General features: G+C 38.5%; 2 protein-coding genes across 2 annotated transcripts; both read left to right on the top strand.

Moving 5' to 3' along the window:
• The first annotated feature begins 817 nt into the window (after positions 1 to 817).
• Positions 818 to 17,580, top strand: slc25a36b (solute carrier family 25 member 36b). The gene is made up of 7 exons (XM_077207076.1): positions 818 to 1,262; positions 3,916 to 4,065; positions 9,107 to 9,184; positions 11,181 to 11,281; positions 14,033 to 14,099; positions 14,259 to 14,548; positions 15,731 to 17,580. The coding sequence occupies exons 1-7, from the start codon at positions 1,222 to 1,224 to the stop codon at positions 15,922 to 15,924; spliced, it is 921 nt and encodes a 306-aa protein (XP_077063191.1). The 5' UTR covers positions 818 to 1,221; the 3' UTR covers positions 15,925 to 17,580.
• Positions 17,581 to 18,656: 1,076 nt separating this feature from the next.
• Positions 18,657 to 21,552, top strand: LOC143715321 (E3 ubiquitin/ISG15 ligase TRIM25-like). Its single transcript, XM_077207030.1, has 7 exons — positions 18,657 to 18,859; positions 19,075 to 19,719; positions 19,808 to 19,903; positions 20,149 to 20,382; positions 20,493 to 20,643; positions 20,737 to 20,781; positions 20,924 to 21,552. The coding sequence occupies exons 2-7, from the start codon at positions 19,162 to 19,164 to the stop codon at positions 21,493 to 21,495; spliced, it is 1,656 nt and encodes a 551-aa protein (XP_077063145.1). The 5' UTR covers positions 18,657 to 18,859; positions 19,075 to 19,161; the 3' UTR covers positions 21,496 to 21,552.
• Positions 21,553 to 22,408: the final 856 nt, after the last annotated feature.

Here is a 22,408-nt window from a genome sequence, read left to right as displayed (position 1 = left end):
TTACTATTTTTTAATACAGTTAAGATGCAATTCCTGCGTAACTTAAAAAAACAACAACTTACAAGTAGCCCATGCAATGATTTATTGTAAATTTTCTGTAAGTTGTCCAAGGAAAGACTAAACTATGCTTTTAATTTGTTTTGGAAAACATACAATGTCAACAAAAGAGTGTGTTTTGTGCACAAAGTTATTGTTTGCTCTCAAAGTACAGCCTAAGATTTTCCGTTTTGAATTTGCATCTTCTCCCATTTGCGGACTCCAAATGAAACAAAATAAGGGTCTGAAATCACAACGGCAGGAAATCAACTTAAAATGATCACTGCAAAAATAAATTAAAATCCCCAAAGACATTGGGCCTACTGCATCCTCTGAGAGAGAGAAAAATAAAAATAAAATAAAAATAATAATAAAAACAAATTACAGAAAAATAAACACTGTGCGTCAGGGATCAAGGAGTGCAAAGGCTATATTGAGAGTTGTTTTATTATATATATATATATATATATATATATATATATATATATATATATATATATATATATATATATATATATATATATATATCAATGTAAATACATTATGTTGCAAATGATGAAGAAATGAGATTGAATGTAGAACAAAAGAGCAAACGGATATTTGAAAATAACCGCTGGTTATTTCAGGTAAATGTTTTCCCTTCTATTTCAACTTGATTACATCTTTAAACTGTAACCCTATGAATGTCATTTGTATGTGAAAGGGCAATGATCACGTGAAGGGAGCTTGATGAAGGCGGGCTCTACTGACTCAAACTGAGCTCGACCAATAGACGTTACTGTTTTGCGCTCTCTGATTGGTCGATCGGCAGAGTGAACTGTGAGCGCGTTACGTCGCAGAAGTGAGTGTACACGAAGAAGGTGAATGCTTACGGGGCAAACGTGCACGTTTTTAACCCCCTGATCTAGCCTGCCACTTGGATTTTGACCCAGATCAGTGATATGTGGTCATCTCTTCCTCACAGACTCACTTTCAGACCAACTATCAATAAGCATTGACCGTGGATCGATCAGCGGGGGTTTGTTGGAGGCGAAGCCGCGCGGAGACGCTTTGAGGTCGTAACGTTATAAAGTGGCTAGTAGCGACCGCTGGTCTCACACCCTCCCGCATGAGCTCCACACGGACACGGACTTTGACACTAACGTTACAGCCCAGTCCGGTGGATCCCGGAGAGCATGAGCCGAGATGAGCCAGAGAGACACACTGGTGCATCTGTTCGCTGGAGGGTAAGACAGCTTTAACAGTTACTCAACAACTGACACGTAACGTTACACAAACATATCGATTCAAACTAAAATATAGTCTTTTTTGTAACAATAGTAGTAATACTACTAACAACTAACTAGTTGATTGTTATAATTATTATGTATTTATATTTATACAATATAAATATATATATATATATATATATATATATATATATATATATTACTATTATATAATATTAATTTATATTGTTGTTGTTGTTTTTATGAAAATGCTTCGTAAAACAGCCATTGTGTCTAATTAATTACTTGTCTCATTTTTGAATGTTTGTTGTTATGAAAGCTTGTCATTTTTGAAATTTTTTTATTGTGTGTTGGAGTTGTGCCAATACTTCCTAACTTCCCCTTTGAGTTTCATGTGTTAAAATTAGGGAAAGTCTATTTCTTTCTGTACCATATGCTGCTGTCATTACCATCACACCAACCATTTTAGAAAACAAGGGATTGTTGTTTGGTTATGATGGAATTGAGAAGCGATGGGAAATCTGACAGGACGACAGATTCACACCGCCGCCGGCGAGAGCGTCGAAGTGGCCGGAAGTCATTCATTTTCAATTAGAGCCGGTGCTGTGCCGAGTTTTGACCCCCGCCAAATTACTACCCCCCTAGCATTGGTAGGTTTAGGATTAGTTGTGGGGGAGGGGTTAGGATTAGGGGTGGGGTTAGGATTAGGCAATCAGGTACTGACTTCAACGAGGGGGGTAATAATTTGGCAGGGGGTCGAAATTCGGCACAAAACCGGCAAGAGCGGCGCGGCGAAAGCGGCGAGGAGAAGTTGAAATCTGTGCTGCGTTCCAGTCCACTTTTAGACATAAACTTGCAAACTTCCCTAAGCACTTCCCCTCGGGGGAATCCCTGCCGCCATTTTGAAGTGCGTTCCACTTCGTGAAGTGGACGAGGGAAGTTTATATGGACAGACACTCGTTCCCTCGATTTTGACCGAGGGAGCGAGTCTACTTCATATGTACACTTCAGGCAGTTCCATATACCACAATGCAACATGATTGTGACGTCACCGCCGATCTTGTCTAATTACCACCACACACAAACAACTCTATTATATATTAAAGGTTGTATCAGTGATTTCAGGCCCAAAAATAAATGTCTAATCTTTCCTAACGATCCGCTAGCTGCCCGCCCCATAAGCATGCCGTCCAAAAACCGCGTCTCTGTAGGCAGCGTAGGCTCTGAGATCTGCACACAAAATCAAATGTGTACAACCACCACTCAAAACCAAAATAAAGTGTTCCAACCAATCACTGACAGGGGCGGGTATTGTGAGGTTTTGCGCTCGTGCACGGCTGGACGCCCCTGTCAGTGATTGGTTGGAACACTGTTTATTTTGGTTTTGAGTGGTGGTTGTACCCATTTGTTTTTGTGTGCAGATCTCAGAACCTTCATTTCACCCAATGAATCCCTAATAGGCTATATTAGACCAGACTCTCAGCTTGATACTGAAACAGACAGAAAATCAACAAGTATAAACATGCCGAAATATAAACGATGTGTTATGGTTTGCAGCAGACTATGAATAATTTAGCTGCATCATCCCAAGAGATCTTGAATTCAGCCACACTGATGTTTATATTACTGTCTATCGAGAGAGAAACCTCAAGATATTTGTGTTCTTATTCCTTAAAATATTTCCAGACATTCCAGATAGTAAAAAGTTAAAAATTAAAATAGACCGTTTTAATCTTTATTCTCAACTGTAATACTTCAATAGCAAGAATGGGTTTTTATAAGTGACAGTTGTAGTTTCGGGGAACTGATCTGTTACGGACGGTAGCGTGTTTTGTTGAACTGGCATGAGGGAATCGTCAAGCCTGGCATTGATATTCTCATATAGTGATTTTAGCGTGTGCTATAAATATATCTGTTCTCAGATAAACTGGCACAGTGTTTGAAATAGGACTATTGACTTGCACTCATTAAAAGTACACGATGAGACCGTCAAAGAACTGGCATCTTTTGTTCACATACTTATGTTTAACTGTTTTTGCACATGATGGCAATACCATAGTATTTTTAAGTACCTTACAGTGTCTTGGTATATGAGAATGACCATAAAAAGCACCATGGTCTTTCTATATGATACCTAACATAAATTGCACCTTTGTTTGGTTTATTATCCCGGTCTCATAAACTGTTCCTTAATAGCATTTCTGTAGCTTTAGATTCGTATCACATGTATCAAACCTCACGTTGATGCCGTTTTTCCATCGGAAAATCCTGATATCAGGTTGTTCCCAGCACATGACTGTTGGTTTGGGTTACTGTGTTTGCTGACCCACATCTCCCGACACGAGCGCAATTTGTGGAGATGATTAAGGGCACCTTTCACATTAGAGTTGAAATTCCATTGCCCTCGTTTCCTCCAAATCTGTGTTGTGATGTTTGACTGAAGTCACGTGGCTTTCAGATAAGAAGTTATTGCATGACTGACCTACATTGTGTGGTCAAGCTTTCAACTGGTATTGGTAGAATTTTGCCTTTTTTTTCAACTTGGTTTCTTTTAATTGATTCTCATGATTTTTGCTGTGCAGAAATAAAATCAAGTTGCGGTGTCTCATTTTTCACTGTATGTCTATCTTTGGCTCTCTGTTTCTCTCAGATGTGGAGGCACAGTAGGTGCGATCCTGACGTGTCCATTAGAGGTGGTGAAGACGAGGCTTCAGTCTTCCTCAGTAACGCTCTGCATCTGCACAGTTAATGGAGCCAGCATGGCACGTGTGGCCCCTCCAGGGCCTCTTCACTGCCTCAGGTACACATCAACAAGTTAAACCCTTTTGCACTTTCTCTAGTGCATATACACATGTTCTTCTTTAACCCTTAAATGCATGAATGTTTCACCAATCATTATTACATATTCAGGTCTTAAGTGACCCGGATCTATATCTAACACGGGTGGATCTCTACCTGTTGCGATCATTTAAAACTCTCCTAAAATTATAGTAACAATTACTGAAGAATATATAAAGCATATTTTGTAACCTTTTGGAGCTTGGACGGGTTCAGTTTGAGCAGATGTTTTGTACCATCATCGCTGTCCTCGTCAGAGCTCATTTCCCTGTACATTTAGCATTTGACTAATCATATTCAATCAATTTCAATCATATTCTCAAAATTATAATTTTCAACATCTTCAAAATCAATATTTTGATCTCTGACAGCTTCTTTAGCAGATCCACCATCAAGTGACAGTGACGCTAATATTTGATTGCATTCAGTACTTGCTCTCCAGTAAATCGCTGAGCCATTTCAAGTTTTGCTGATGATACTTACTATTCTCTTGTTCACTGCCTATGAATGAAAAATCACATCATCATTGTGTATCAGACATTACCACCTTGTAGGATAAAGGTGAATTGCACTTATTCAGTCATCAAAGATTCAATTATTGTTGTGCAGAAAAAATATACTTACACTGTTACACACCGTGGGTCGTAAGCGACCCTATACAATTTTTTTTACAAAATATGAATGGGGGGGGGGGGGGGGGGGAATATATTTTTTAATTTTATTTTTGTTATATTGTTTATAATGAATTGATTGAGGAATACCTAGAAGGTTGATGTCTAAATTAAAAAAATTAATTAGGAGGAGGGTAGTGAAGCATGTCCCGGGTCACTAAAGACCTGAGGTTAAGGGTTAATGCTACACACTAACAAAATATTATCAAAGGTACCATGGAATTACCATGTTCTTTGGTCATGAACCATGGTAATACCATGATAATCTTTGAATTGCAGTAGAGTAGTGTTGTCAAAAGCATCGACTTCAGTACCAAGTTGGTACTGAAATTTAAAACTTGTGACGCTTTGAGCGCTGTTGAACAGAATCATGAACACCTCTGATTGCCCATTGTGTTCACCCGCTCATCGGAAATGTCTGTGATTGGCTACAATGATCAACACACGGGAGCGTTTGAGAGCACATGGAAGTATTTGAAAGTGTTTTGAAAAACGAGAGCGGGAGCATTTGAAAGCACAAGGAGCATCTATCGGCGGACCGGTCCTGCTATCAAATGCTCCCGTGGTGTGTATCTGTGTAAGCGCTCGGTGAAGAACGTCCTTGATGTATATTTACAACATGTTTTTGAAGCGTTGATCATTGTAGCGTATCACAGTCACAGACATATCCGATGAGCACGTGAGTACAATGGGCAATCAGATTCAGAGGTGTTTACGATTTCGCTCAACAGTGCTCAAAGCGTCACATTTTTAAAATTTCAATACCGACCTGATATCGAAGTCGGTACCTTTGACAACACTACAGTGGAGTACCATACTGTGGTACATGAATATATTATTCAGTAGCCACCAGGGTATGTGTGTGTATATATATATATATATATATATATATATATATATATTAGGGGTGTGAACCTACACTGGTCTCACGGTTTGGTTCGATTACGATTATCGTCATCGATTCAGTTCAATTCGATATCGCGATGCATCGCGGTGCACTGCATCTGCAATTTCAATTTTTACTCCAAAAGTGATGTGTGCGTGCGCGCGCGTGTTCGCCTGTTCGGGAAGTCGCACTGACAGAAACAGTGACATTCCAGTTTAAGTTTCAAGGGAGTAAAGCCTGTTTATACCATTTAGTAAATTAAATTGTGTCAAATCAATTTTGTTGTGAAGAAATGTTCATTTAAAAGCAGCGCTCATTCATCAGTGTATAATGTTACCATAGAGATGCGCGCATCAACCGTCGCCGAGCCCGCTGTTGAAGGTAACGATCATCCATTTATAATCACGCGTAACAACACAGAATAATTGTAATTTGACCATCGGGTTCGGATACTTAAATCAGCTCTATGTGTGCGTGACATGATCGCGCACAGCGCGTGTCTTCTCCAGGTCGTGCTTACCAGGTTGTTCATTAGAGCCGAAATGTGCCCAGAATCGATGTAGGCTTTTAAAGTATTCTGAGCATTTTTAATTACTCGCACTCGCGTCTCGCCTCCTCTTCCATTGTATGCTACTGCGACAAAGCACACACGCGACAAATGACGACAGAAAAGCGTCAGTATAACCGGTTATGGTCTATTTCTGAACCGATACTGAATCGTCCTCGTCTGCATCGCGATGCATGATAGAAACGATTAATTTCGACACCCCTAAAATATATTTATATATATATATATATATATATATATTTAATTGCAGGTTTGTCCATTACATATCAGAGATACCAAAAAACCCACAAACCCAAACTCTGAGTGTCTATGCTGTAAATTTGTGAGTTTTAGTAAAGATGAGAAAGATGTTTACTCATCTGATTTAACTTGGCGGTTTTATTTCGGGAAACAGGCAACGCCCTGTACTGGAATAGTGTGAATGTTACATCTGCATTGTGGGAAGGTTGAGACTGCTTTGCATTAGCTCAGTGTTTTGTAAACATTTGCTTTATGGTTTGTGGGCCTAAAACCGAGTGCCAGAGGAGACGCCCCCTTTTTGTTTTCCACTTTTCCAAAAACGTGGTCATATTTCTTCACTACACCACCAAATGTGACTAAATAAAGTCAGAGGACGAGACCAAATCGGGGCCATTGGTTTGGCATTCAGGAATTTGTTTATTTTAGTTCTGTCATGGTCAGTTCCATGTATGAAACATATACATTACCAAGGCAGGAGTACAGTTTGCACACACTGTGTATATTGCATAAAGTCTATAATCCCATCTCTTTGCCTCTTTTCTTTCTGTTTTCTTAATAATGAAACTGTTCACAGTGGTTTTTACTCCCAATGGGACCCAACCAATCGCTGCCCTCAAACTAAAACACTGCGTCCTGGTGCTTGGCTCTCGGATGAAGTGTGTGTGTGTCTGACTGACTGCTTCTGAGAACGGACCCCTTGTCCTCTCAGTTTAACTTGGGTTATACATCACAGAGAGTTACTAAAATACTAAACACAAAGACATGTCGAGATACTGTTGTCTCGTTTATCAAAGTAATCCATTGAGTAAATGATTCTGACATCATACACACTTCCTCGTGGTTTATGGCTTGTTATGCAACCTGTCCATGTTGGCATCTGTCTATTTTGGCTTTTTGACACCTGAAATTGCATCAAAGTACTGTAGACTTTGATTGGGCGCATTGCCTTAGAATGAAAGCATTGATAAGGTGATAAGTCTTTTTATTTCGCTATCCCATCTATGCTCAATTACAATCAGTAAAATTTTTTTCAGTAATTTCCATTTTATTATTTCCTTAGCGTTTTTATTATTATGTTTGCCTGATGTCCGTAACCTTATAAGACATTTGGCCCATTTTTCTGCCACAACCCGTGACTTGAGAACAACTGGTGTAAAAGATTAGATGGGAGTAATAAGTAAATACATTTAATACATTAAATACATTTGGCAAGTAATACAAAATGTATATGTTGACAATAATTTCTCACACCCTTTTTAAAACCCTGTTCCTTGAACAGTGTTCAAGGAATTTCTTAGTTTGAACATGTTCCTCAGAGGTGTGTGTTATTGGATAATACAACCAATATTTGTTTGATACTTAATTCTCATAAAGAAATGTTTGGGTTATATTTCACTCCAAAATAATTAATTTTAATTTATTTGTATAGCCAAATACATCTTTACAAAGAACAAAAAAATAATAATTTTGCATAATGAACTTGTGGCTTGCTTATATTAAGATTTATTTGGTATTGTGAAATTTGCATTCTAATTAAGAACCTTCCCCTTCACATTTTGTGTCCATTTTTTGAGACCGTACAAGCATTTTTACAACTAGTCACACATGGGACCTTGCAAATTTGGATTTTTTATTTTTTTATTTCACATTGAAAGACGAGTAGGGGGCGATTATTATGTGTGTGAGAGGAGGAGGGTCTGGGAGTGTTTAGTCAACTCCGCAGGTCATAGGTCATCGGTGTGTCTCAATGTTGTTGCGTCTAAATTACAGCTCAGGGAAAAATTACAAAACCATTAATATATTTTTCTCAAAGAGCCATCCACTCTTCTGTAGAAGCTTGTTTCCACCACTGAATAAAAAATGAAAAAGGTAATTGCGACTTATTTTCTCCGAATTTTGAGATATAAACTCACAATTGGGTTATAAAGTCTGAATTTCGAGATCTAAACTCACAATTCTGAGAAAAAAGCTCCTTTTTCCCTCAGAATTGGAGTTTATAACTCGCAATTGCGAGAAAAAAGTCAGAATTATGAGAGAAAAAGTCAGAATTGCGAAATATAAACTTGCAATTGTGGGGAAAAAGTCAGAATTGCAGGTTTATATCTTCTGACATGTAAAATGGGGGGAACTGTGAATAATTGCATTGCAGGTCGATTTAAAGTGTGCCTTTACATTTTGTGCTCCTAATATTTTCAGCAAGAGGCTACAGTGCTTATTGTAAACAAAGTTTGTCTGGAGCCCTGCTGTCTGGATACAATGTTTTTTTTTATTCTAATCTTTAAATGAAAAAAAATATTGTGTTATTATTTTTGCATGATAATTTAGTTATCAATTTGTTTGTATTACTTATGAAAATATCACAATGAATGTCACATTGAAAAAAATATCAAATGTTTTTAAAATGGGATTAATTTACAATATAATGCTTTCGTTTGATTATAGAGTAAAATATGAGACATATATTCCACCTCAGCCCCCAAACATTTCTCAGAAACCACATTACATGTTTTTTTACCAATACCAGACTGTGTTTATAGTGTTAATAAAGCCATTCAGTAAAAAAATGTCATTCTGGTACTTTTGTCTTGCACTTCTTTTGATGTATCTCTCTCTCTCTCTCTCTTTCTGTCTGTCTCAGATTAATTCTTGAGAAGGAAGGGCCTCGTTCTTTATTCCGGGGCCTTGGCCCGAATCTAATCGGAGTGGCTCCTTCACGGTAAGTGTTTGATTATTCGTACAGTTAAACAACTCCATGTCAGTGAGTGTATGTGAAACAAAGCATGTTCAGTAAGAGTGTGTAATCCTGATCTCTCTACATAATGAAAGGTCATTTAAAATGCAGTGTGACTGATGCAAACCCTGCTCGACCGGTAAAGCTGCAAATTTACAGGGCTTGTAATAAACACTGATGCAGTATTCAGTTGTGGGCTGCTATTTTACAGGTCAGGTACACCATGTTCATACCAACCCTGCATTTTTGAGGTTTTCTGAAACAATGAAAGCCTATAAACAGAAATCCAAATGGGCCTTCAGGAAAGGTGTAACAACCCACAAACTGCTCTAAGAAGAACAGGACAGCTTAAAGAGCAATTAAATAAATGAGCGGACATGATAAATGGTGGTTTTAACATTTAGCGTCTGTATGAACAGATGTTTAACGTGCATATTACGTTAAGGATAAAGCGCTTATCCAATGAGGCACGCATGATGAATCTGTAACTACTGATGCTGAGCCTGTTACTTAAAGTTATGTAAACGTGTCTGTTATATGGACAGGAAGGTGAGATTGACCTTGATATTAGTTGCTGAGTGTGTGTAGAGTGTTTAATGTTGGAGTGGTCACCATGCTTCAGTTAACAGCTTCAGGAAACTGCATGTGCAAACATTTGAGATTACATTTAAGGGGTTTGCGAGGAGCAGATTGTCTCTGTGAGCTGCTTACGCAGGCATCATAGTCGCCAAAAGTGTGCGCACCACTGATAAGTGGCACTTTCATAAAGCCGCCTCTCAAACAGCTTGCAACTGCAAGTACCAAATTAAGTTCTTGTTTGTGGCTTATGCCGAGTATTCAGATAAATACAGTCGGTTTTGAAACGTAAATAGTTTATAGAAAATGCATTTTGTGTAACAGTATATTGGATCTGTGCATAAGCTCTTAAAGTGACAGCAGCCTAATAAACCTGCTGCTGTCTGTCATTTTAATCAAAGAACAAAAGACAAGAGAACATCACTCGCTGCTCTTGACTGAATCATTTATGTAACTTTAATTGTAAGCATTAATAATCAGTATTTAATTTTTACAATGAAAAATATCCAGTCAGTGTTATTTTACATTTGATTACTTTCATTTCTGGTATTGTAATGATGCATATAGTATTGAATATTGATGTTGTTTTTTTAAGGGTATCGTATCGAAGTTAGAAATTCCAGTATCATGACAACACTGCTGCATTAAACGATTTGGCAGCATTGCATCTCACGTTTTGAAAAATCATACTTAGTTTTAGTAGTTGTGTTTGGAACATGGTAGATGGTTTCTAGCTGGACTGGACTGACTTGAACCAGCTAATGACCAGCTTCCTTGCTGAAAATAACATCTTAATTCAACCTAAATGGTATATGTTTTGCTCGTCTTAGCTAGTTTAGTTCGTCTCCCAGCCTGGCCAAATCTGATGATTTCTGTATCTTATTGGAAAAACATGTTATTAGCCAATTTTTATTAACCCACCAAGTTATCTCCAAATTCAAGGCTATGAAAAATATAAATTAATGAATTTAGAATGCTATACAATAAGAATGATGGTGCATTATAAAATTTGGCTGTATTTAATTTATTCTTTTAAAAATATCAAGCTTGGTTTTAATAGTTGTTTATAACACGGTAGATTCTTTATAGCTATTCTAAGCTGGAAATAAGCTGGACACCAAACAGCTAGTATCAACTAGTATGAGATTGTTTTGTTGCAGATAATGTCTGGTTTGGACCAGCTAATGACCGGCTTCCTTGCTGCAAAGAACAACTTAAAACAGCCTGAATGGTTTGCTTGTCTTAGCTGGTTTAGTTAGTCTCCCAGCCTGGCCAGGGGGTATTCAGCTGGTTTATCTGGTTTGCAACCAAATGGCCAGAACCAGCCTGACCAGTCTGTTTTTGTACAGTAGGTTAGGTTGTGTGTTATTACTCATGTGTGTGTGCTGTCCTGCTGTGTTTTCAGGGCCATCTACTTCGCAGCCTATTCCAGCACAAAGGAGAGACTGAACTGTGTGTTTGAGCCAGACTCCACGCAGGTGCACATGACGTCTGCTGGGATCGCAGGTAACTTCCATTATATTTGACCATGCAATTCAACTACATCCCTGTTCCTGATGGGCTCAGATAGGGACTGCTTAACACTTTAACCCCTTTGAAGCTTAATTGCACATTTAGATGCGTGTAGCAGATTTGAATTGCAACTTTTTTCTTTTGTTTCATGCTTTTATCTCTAAGTATCAGGCCAGTAAATGTCACAGATCTGGCAGATGGCCAGAAGAGAGTGTGTGTTGTCTCTTCTCACCTGTCACCTAGACTTTTGCCAAGGAGGATTTAGATTAACACTCTCAGAGTACATATGCTAGAGTTTTCTTGCACCTTTAAGCCCCTTTCACACTGAGCACGACGCGATAAAGCCAAGCGAATCGCAGACGAACTGAGCTTTCACACTGAACGTAAAACAATTGATTGCCTTCAGTAGGGCTGCAACTAACGATTATTTTAATAATCGATTAATCTGTCGATTATTTTTTCGATTAATCGATTAATCGGATTAAAAAAACAGAAAAAAAGCATTAATTTACAACCCTTTATTCAAAAACAGAACTGACAGTGCAAATTCACAGTGCGAAAGTGCACAAACAGGTCACTCCTTGAACATCCCTGAGCTGTTAAATAATAAGAGACCCTGTAAATGTGAGAGACCCGGGTTCGAATCCACTGTGAGACACCAATGTGTCCCTGAGCAAGACACTTAACCCCTAGTTGCTCCAGAGGCGTGCGACCTCTGAAATATAGCAATTGTAAGTCGCCTTGGATTACAATTACAAACCCATTTACAATAATAATAATAATAAAAAATGGACTAACACAAAAAACATACACATGTATGCTTTACATCTGCCAAATATATAGGCTTTTTTAAAATAGTGAACAAAAAGATGTATATTTTTGTAAAAAGGGACCTGAGCTGTTAGAACAATAAATAATTTGATTTTAAAATGATTTGTTTGAACGTCAGAACTTGCTCTCTACACTACACTCACAGACGCACACACTCACAAAGTCTCACACTCACAGACGCACACAATCACAAACTCTCACACTCACAGACGCACACATTCACAAACTCTCACACTCACAGACGCACACACTCACAGACTCTCACACTCACAGACACACACACTCACAAACTCTTAACACTCACAGATGCACACACTCACAAACTCACACTCACAGACGCACACACTCAAACTCTCACACTCACAGACTCTCACACTCACAGATGCACACACTCACAAACTCACACACTCACAGACGCACACACTCACAAACTCACACTCACAGACGCACACACTCACAAACTTGTGTTGTTTTGTTTTTTGTCAAATATGTTGTAATCTAACAAAATGTTTGACATTATTTGACAAGCACATGCACACAAAAGACAAGTCTCGTGCAGTCGGATAATAGGTAATAATAATAGCAACAATAATAATTACAACAGAAGATAATATCTCTATAGTCTATCCTAATATTAATTATAAATACAATGTATATAAAATATAAATACAATGGATTGACCACCTCATATGGTGTGTAAGGCCTATTTTGCAGCTCATCCATTCGGAGCATATAGTGAAGTTTCTCGGAGTCATTTAGAATGAAAAATTCAGTGCTGCAAATTGTGGAAAAAATATTCCTCTTGTAGTGGTACTTGGGACAGACAAGAAAGTGTTTTCATCTTCTGTCTATCTGATTGAAATCACAGTCTGCTAATTCAGTGGTAAAAATTTAATTGGTTTTATTTATTGTTGTCCATTTATCGAACTTCCATGCCTCTTAATAATTACATTCCTATGTACCAATTTACCAATGCTCGGACACACTCGGTCTCTGTCGCGCGCAGACACACTCGGTATCTTTTGCACACTGTTGCTCGCGCGCTGACACACTCGGTCTCTCTCGCGCGCAAACACACTCGGTATCTTTTGCACACTGTTGCTCGCGCGCTGACACACTCGGTCTCTCTCGCGCGCAAACACACTCGGTATCTTTTGCACACTGTCGCTCGCGCGCTGACACACTCGGTATCTCTCGCGCGCAAACACACTCGGTATCTTTTGCACACTGTCGCTCGCGCGCTGACACACTCGGTATCTCTCGCGCGCAGACACACTCGGTATCTTTCGCACACTGTTGCTCGCGCGCTGACACACTCGGTCTCTCTCGCGCGCAAACACACTCGGTATCTTTTGCACACTGTCGCTCGCGCGCTGACACACTCGGTATCTCTCGCGCGCAAACACACTCGGTATCTTTTGCACACTGTCGCTCGCGCGCTGACACACTCGGTATCTCTCGCGCGCAGACACACTCGGTATCTTTCGCACACTGTTGCTCGCGCGCTGACACACCCGGTCTCTCTCGCGCGCAGCGTCCAGTCCGGCGCCTCATAGCTCTGCTCCGCGCTGAACACATTTTTTTTATACTCAAACATCTCCGCGACTTATTGATAGTCGCGCGACACAACGAATCGATAATGAAATTCGTTGCCAACTATTTTAATAATCGATTTTAATCGATTTAATCGATTCGTTGTTGCAGCCCTAGCCTTCAGCTAATTCACGTCTGCACGATAGGTGGCGCTGTCAAAAAATACATTTTTCCTTATGTATGTATCTCATAGCTTTCTCCCATTTGGCTTTAACCTTATCCGCTGCACAGCATACAACTGTAAATTAAGATAAATAAAGTTTGGGACAACACAGAAACCATAATTTTCAGCTTAGTAAATTTTCACCTTAATCTTTCCAGGGTTCACGGCAATAACGGCAACAAACCCAATTTGGTTGATTAAGACACGTCTACAACTGGATGCCAGGTAAATGCCAACAGATATGTGGCTTGTGAGTTTGAAATGGATTGTTTGATAAATATCCCTAATGACTTAGTTCAAGATAATGGTTTTAACATGAACTAAAGCTTATTATTCCTGATCCCATTGTTTTTCACTCACTAAAGCATGTTTTGTTCTGCACAGGAACCGTGGGGAGCGTCGTATGAATGCGTTTGAGTGTGTGCGGCGCGTTTACCAGACGGACGGCATACGTGGGTTTTACCGCGGCATGTCTGCATCCTACGCGGGAATCTCCGAGACTGTGATCCACTTTGTGATCTATGAAAGCATCAAACGGCGTCTTTTAGAGGCTAAAGCAGCAACACACATGGATGAGCATGAGGACACAGCCAAGGACGCTTCTGACTTTGTGGGCATGATGCTGGCAGCCGCAACCTCCAAGACCTGCGCCACATCGATAGCCTATCCACACGGTGAGCATGTCAAGCTGCATGTGTATTTTCCCATCAGAGCACTATCATTTTAAAGGGGTCCTATTATGCAAAACTCACTTTTATAAGGTGTTTGAACACAGATGTGTGTAAACACCCAGCCTTTAATGTTAAAAATCCATCCACTACTTTTTTTGTAATCCCATAAATCATAAGTCTTTCCAAACGAGCAGATCCAGATTTACCCCACTCTTAAGTAAGAATAATCACTACTGACAGTTTCTGACATTTTGGCTGCTTGAGATTCTCCTGTTTTGTTGTTGCTGGAGTATCTGAAGCATGAGCTGTAAAGGCCGCCTACCTCTTCTGGAAAGGGGGCGGGGAACAGCAGTTAATTTACATTTAAATCAACAAACACAAAAACAGACTTTTTGCTCACACCCAAATAGGGGCAAATTTGGCAAGCTATAAAAAATGATCTGTAGGGCATTTTAAACTGATATTTCACAGACACATTCTGGAGATGCCAGAGACTTGTGAAAAGGGACATAATAGGTCCCCTTTAAAGTCAACATGAAATGTCATTCACAACCTATTTTACCTCAATAATGTGATGTATACTTCTGTTCAAAAGTTTTTTAAAGAGAAATTAACACTTTTATTCAGCAAGGATCCATTAAATTGATCGAAAGTGACAGTGAACACATTTATAATGTTAGAAAAAAAAAAAAAGATTGCTGTTCTTTTGAAATTTCTATTCATCAAAGAATCCTGGCAAACATGTATCTAAGTTTCCACAAATATATGAAGCGGCACAACTGTTTTCAACATTGATAATAATAAGAAATTATTGAGCAGAAAATCATCATATTAGAATGATTTCTGAAGGCTCATGTGACACTGAAGACTAAAGAGTAATGATGCTGAAAATTCAGCGTAGCATCACAAGAGTAAACTACATATTAAAGTATATTTAAATAGAAAGCAGTTATTTTAAATTGTAGTAATATTTAAAATTATTTGTGTTTTTATTGTATTTTTAATCAAATAAATGCAGCCTTGGCGAGTAGAAGAGACTTCTATCAAAAACGTTTTTAAAAATATTACCAGCCCCAACTCTTGAATGGTATATATAAAGTAAAACAATACAAAAAGACGTCATGCTGTGCACCTGGTTTGAAACCAATTCTGAGTATTTTTGTCTTTCTCTGTTCGGTTCTGCAGAGGTCATCCGTACACGGCTAAGAGAAGAAGGAAACAAGTACCACGCGTTCTTCCAGAGTCTCAACCTAGTGATCAGAGAGGAAAGCTATCGAGCTCTTTACCGAGGACTCACCACACACCTGGTCAGACAGATCCCCAACACGGCCATCATGATGTGCACCTACGAGTTCGTCGTCTACCTGCTCAATGGCTAACCTTTGACCCGAGGTGCCTCATAGACAGAACGTTATGTGGTTTTATTCACCTTGTCAAATGGTGTGTTCTGGGAGAGAAGGTGTTAGGAGAAACAGGGTAATGACTAAAAAGTTGGTGTCTAGAAAGAAGCTTTTCCTTTCCTTCTTTTACTGTTCTTTAAAATGATGCTGCTTCTAATAGCATTGACATACCTGACTAAAGATGGCAGCCAGATGGAGTGTGTTACGTTGACATCAGCACCAGTTCACCTTTATCCCCCTCAGAGTTTGGCTTTCCATCTCAAACAGCACTTCACGTCAGATTGATCTTGAATGTGGTTTTAGCAGTTTGGTTCTGTTAGAGAAGCTGTTGTTGTGTTGGCAGGTCATTGAGGGTTTTGTCCGCCACATTGCTGTGCTATGATGGTGATCAAAGTTTCAAAGGATTTTATCAAGCTCTGCGCTGGAAAGGAATTGAAGAGGATCCAAACAAAGACTCACTTCCTGTCTGGAAATGGCCAATTGGGTTGCTCTTACACCATGCAGTTCAAAAGCAGGAAGATCCTAGATATTCACATACCTGACACTATGCGCGCACATGTACATGGACCTGCAAAAGAAAAAAAAAATGTCTAAGAGAGTGTTTTGTCGTTTTGACACTGTACAGGTGAGTGTGTGTTAATCTCAAGAGTGTCATATTTGTAAGTTTATACATGTTATCGTATTTTTGCTTCCCATGTTTGACTTAAACACATGAATGTAAAAATCATTGCAGCCAAAGTAGGTTGTTAGCACAAAAAATCTTTAATAAATATATGTACTCAGCAGAAAAATTACTGATGAAAGAAGCAATAATTATTTAAATTTGTAAAAAGAATTATGCAACAAAAAAAAAAGGGCACTGCACTGTAACACAAAATAAGTTTATTTTTTAGTGGACATGTTGTGCCCGCATCCCAAGAACACACACACACACACGCACACACACACATGGAGCACAAAACAAGAGTTTGTGGCTGCTCTTGTTGCAAAAGAAAACATTTGCATTTTTTGCCTTGTTTTGCCGTAAAATTTCCTAGAAATCCTTTGAACAAGATCCATTAACTCGAAAAGCAAAATTGCATTCAATTTTTTCAGATTTTTTCAGACAATATTGAATTTATTATTGTATTATTATTTTATAATAATAACCTCAAAAAAGCAAAAACTTAATTTATTTTAGATTTATAATTAACAACAAAAAAAGATATTCGCCAATGATTTAAGACCAAAACAATTCAGTGTATATTTACTGAAAATGTCTTTTTGTTTCTTAATTTTAAGTGAATTTTTCTTGTTTTAAGTGTTTTAGATCTTTTTTCAGGAAAACAAGACAAAAATATTGTTAAACAAAACATTTGCAGTGTGGACAAAGGAAAAACACATTAAAATATAAAATAAAGTCAAGCTTTCAAAACCCATGTTTTCTCTTTATGATGCAGTTTTGTATCTGATTCTCTCACTCGTTTGTCTTTATGACTCCAGTGTTTGTTTTTTCAGTGTTTCGTTGTAGTTTACAGTCAATTTGGTGTGAAAGGTCAAATTACCTGCTCTGTTGTCACTGTTCATTATGACATTAATATTCAGTTGATCTAATGGAAAAATATGAAAATAAATGCATACGAGAAAACAAAGAAAGGACATGTCTATTTTGGTTTGGATGGAGATGCTGGGTGTTTGACTCTCGCTGTACGTTGTGAAGAGTTGGAAATGGATAATTTGTTAAGACATGTCACACTCCCTTTCTTTGATTGTGTGTAAACTAATAAAGGGGCGTGATGGTGTAGACCTTATTCACAGCAGCGCCATATTTGATTTTCAACGGTAATGAAAGCGAGTCTCTGAGGGACAGATGTCTCTTCAGTGAGTTGTAATGTTGTTTAATGTTTTTGGATTGTTCTCCTGACGAGCTGCAAAAATTATAATTCCAATACATTTCAGTACACACACACAAAAAAAAAAAAACGGTGGAAAATGATGTCATCTGTCTATTTCATCATCTTGGCATGAAAGTGCTCATTTAGCCAAGTTACTTTGCAGCTCATATAATTGATGGCTGCAGTTCATCATCACACCACAAGATGTCAGAATTAGCTTGGGAAAATAATTGGCTCACTGTGTTGACCAAAAATTTGGATGAGGTTGACTTCAGGTGGCCTACTTGATATTGTTTTATAACTACAATACATCTGACCTGACGCTGTTGACAAAAAGCTGAGAAACAGCTGTGAAACCTGTGAAACAAATGTGCATTAAAAAAAATAATTCTCCACATCTGAATTAATAGTTCTTGTGATCACGAAGTATCTTTTTAAAACAAGAATTGTTTTCTGACAGGTTGGATGTCAATATCATCCAGCCAACATAAAAAAGATCAATGGGCTATGATTTAATCTTTAAACACAGATGGCTGGAAGTGAAACCTTGTGCATGAGCGACATTCATTTCTACTTCATGACGTTGTAGGCTACTGTAACGGTCTAACAGTTATACGGGCGAACAGCTAATTTTCCCTTGTCGTTTCTACGTGACAGATAAGATAATGTTATGTTTTATTGTGTATGTTTAATCACAGTTGATTATCATTTAATGCCAAAGCAAGATAACTTTGATAACTGATGGCATGCCTCCTCGACGTTTCTTTAGTGATTTTTGCGTTCTGGTCTACATTTTACTTCCGGTCACGTATTGGTGTGGAGATACGATATAGGATTCTGAGTAAAATACAGAGGGAGCAATGAAACTGCAAAGTCATGGCATCAAATTACAATCTCCTCCACACTCTTGGTCTTTACTTGCTCTGTTTCTCGGGACACATGCGCACATCTGCACACGGAAAACCAGGAAGTGTGTGGATTCAAGAAAAACGGAACCGTTAGTCGGGTTAATGTTTGACTTTTGCGTTCTGTCAAAGCAGGTGAGAACTTAATAGAATCCTTAAATAATATTTTTTCTGTGTCTATTTGCTTGCGTGGAAATAAAGAGCGTTAAATTATCATTGTATTCTATTTTAATCTTGATGTCGCATTTTATTATTTTGCTTATACGGATGAGCGTAAAGGAATTTGTCTTTGAAGATTTTTAGCTCTTTAATTTATGATTTACATGTGGATTTATGCACTATTTCTTTAGTGATTACTTCTGGCAGAACAGTTTCTATTAGAGGAACAGGCAGCTATCTGCAGAAAGAAAAAAAAAAAGACAGAGAGAAAAGACGAAATGTCTGAATCTGCAGTGAGTCAGTTTGTGGATCAGTTCAGCTGTCCAGTCTGTTTGGATCCTCTGAAGGAGCCGGTGTCGATTCCCTGTGGACACAGTTACTGCATGAGCTGTATTACTGACTGCTGGGGCCAGAAGGAGCAGGGGCCGCCGTACCGCTGTCCCCAATGCAGAGAGAGCTTCAGTCAGAGACCTCTACTGAAGAAGAACACTCTGATAGCTGAGATGATGGAGACGCTGCAGAAGACGTCCCTACAAACGGCTGCTGTGGAGTGTGATGTTTGCACTACAGAGAAGAACAGAGCTGTAAAGTCCTGTCTGCAGTGCTTGGCCTCCTTCTGTCAAACTCACCTGCAGCTTCACTATCAATCTCCTGCGTTTATGAAGCACAAACTAGTCGAAGCTTCCAGAAACATTCAGGAGAACATCTGTCTCAGTCATGGGAAACTACTGGAGATTTACTGTCAGGAGGATCGTCAGTGTATTTGTTGTTTGTGTACTGACAATCATAAAGGACACAGTGTGGTGTCTGTGGATTCTGAATGGACTAGTAAAAAGGTAATATCAACAATAATATCCTTTACTGGACTGCTGTCTATTTTTGCCTGTTTTTATTATATATATATATTTTTGTGAACATCTTCAGAAAGAGTTAACGGAGTTAAAGACGTCGTGTCAGAAGCTGATCCAGGAGCGAGAGAGAGGTCAGCGGGAACTCAGTGAAGCTGTGAAGCTTCTCAAAGTATGTTTCTTTGTGTGTTCTTTGGTTTTAAAGTTTGTTTGACATGCAAAAAAGTTTTATCTTCAATTAAAAATAGACTATGACCAATGGGGTTTGAGCTCCAAAAATCTATAAAAAATTGCTAAAAGATTCGTTACACAATTCATGATGTTCTTTTGGAGACTTGACTGCCACTAATTTACTTTCTACCTGCATTGTTTTTAGTCACAACAATCTCCATGATCAGATCTTTGTGTCTCTGACAGAGTTCAGCGCTAGAGACCATGGAGGACATTGAGAAGGTCTTCACTGAGCTCATATGCTCTCTTGAGAAGAAACGCTCTGAGATTAAAGAGCAGATCACAGCTCAGGAGAAGACTGAGATAGATCGAGCAGAGGAAATTCACAAACATCTGGATCAAGAGCTGACAGAACTCAGAAAAAGACAAGCAGAGATTAGCAAACTTCTGATTACTGATGATCAGGTCAAATTTCTGAAGGTAATAAAAGTCCTTTAATCAGTATACCATAATGTGTCTATTCTTACTGTTTCAAATTTTTAAATTGTCTCTTTAACATAACAAGCAGAGATGTATTTGTCTCATTTCAGAGCTGTCAGTCTGTGTGTGTTTTACCCACATTTGAAGACGTTCCCATCACTCAACACACTCAGCTGTCTTTTAAAGACATTTCAGTCTCAACATTCAGAGAGGTTTTGGAGGACGTCTATCAACAGCAGACAGCCAAATTATCACAAGAAGGTTTGAATATTTTGATATATTGTTTTGCCATTCATACTCTGTAGGATTGAACCAACGAATTAACCGTACGCTTATTTTGTTTTGTCTCTTCAGTGTCAAATGTCCATGTTGCAAAGACCCCAAATGATTTTTTGCAGTGTAAGTTGAATTGTAGCTTCTTCAAGGCAAACACTCATTTATTGATAACTATCAGTGGAAAGGATCTTTTACTATGTGGCCATTTTGGAACCAAAGTTTACTTTGTTCAATATTTGTTTTTTTGTTTTTCATTCCTCCTCAGATTTCTCTGAACTTAACTTGGATCCAAACACTGCAAACAATAAACTCAAACTGTCTTTGGACAGCAGGAAAATATCATTTACATATAAAGACCAGCAATATCCTGATCACCCAGAGCGATTTGATAGATATGTGAATGTCTTGTGTCGAGAGGGTTTGTGTGATCGCTGTTACTGGGAGGTCGAGTGCAGTGGGAACAATTGGGCTGTAGCAGTTTGTTACAAAGGAATTGGACGTAAGGGAAGAAATTATGACTGTAGACTTGGCTCCAACAAAAACTCTTGGAGATTGTCCCGCTCGCAACAGAATGTCTATTTCACACATGACAAAACCCAAGTCTCAATCCCTGCTGTCTGCTCCTCTAGAATAGGAGTGTATCTGGATCACAGAGCAGGAACTCTGTCCTTCTACAGCGTCTCTGACACAATGACTCTCCTTCACAGAGTCCAGACCACTTTCACTGAACCCTTATACCCTGCGTTTTATACTGGACAAGTTTCATCTGTTAGGATCATAGAAAAGCAGAATTTAAAATATAATCTGTCAGAAAATAATACATTAAAAACTACATGACTTTATTTGAGTTAAATATACACATCAAACAGTGATTTAAATTATATATATATATATATATATATATATATATATATATATATAAATACAATGCCAGTCCAAAAAAAGTTGCTGTTTGGATTTAATTGGCAAATGCTTAAGAGTCTATGACTGGATCATTATTGCAGTGATAACCATGTTTCTAGCATGTTATATAGACATAACAGAGTGTTTGACTCTTGCATTGTCAATACAAGATCTTTATACCAGATTTCCATCAAGAGGTGCATAAAGATTTGGTCAAGATCTTTTTTTGATAATGCAAGAGTCCAGCACTATGTAAAGTTTCCTACAGCACAACCCAAAGACTTTCAATCATCCTGGAATATGGTCATGACCAAGCGTGCCGCTCAAGCCCTGAAAAGTGAAGCCAAAGCGTCTCGATCGCCACCCGGTGACCCGTCCTAGTATAGGTCATAAACCCCGCCTCCCCATGTTATTCAATGGGACGTGAGACCAACTAAACAATTAAATTACACTTCACATATCTTTTTTCCAAAGATAGTTTCTGTCATTTACTGTAGTTTTCATCACGCTGATGTAATTTCAAGTGTTTGTTTTTAAAATAAGTTTGATTTTAGTTAGTTATTTGATGCTATAAAAACGGCGCTGTGGCGTACATGATTGACAGCTGTGATTGACAGGTTCTCTGAGCAAAGTAGTCACTAAAGCAACAACGGACTTTTTTTCGGGATCTTTGGAGGTCTGAGAAGATTGGAGCTTTAAATTAAATATCTAAATTTCTATAATTAATTATTTCACACGACATAATGGTTTGTTCTGCAGCAGAGGCACGTGCTTACGATTGATTCAGCGAGAGTGAGGGCGGAACCAGGAGCGGGACGTTGATTTCGCGGCTTTACTTCCTGCTTAT

The sequence above is a fragment of the Siphateles boraxobius genome, unplaced genomic scaffold (assembly GCF_051911475.1).
Source record: "Siphateles boraxobius isolate OS27281-9 unplaced genomic scaffold, OSU_SipBor_1 6, whole genome shotgun sequence".
Taxonomy (NCBI): Eukaryota; Metazoa; Chordata; class Actinopteri; order Cypriniformes; family Leuciscidae; genus Siphateles; species Siphateles boraxobius.
This window is presented reverse-complemented; position numbering and strand designations above follow the sequence as displayed.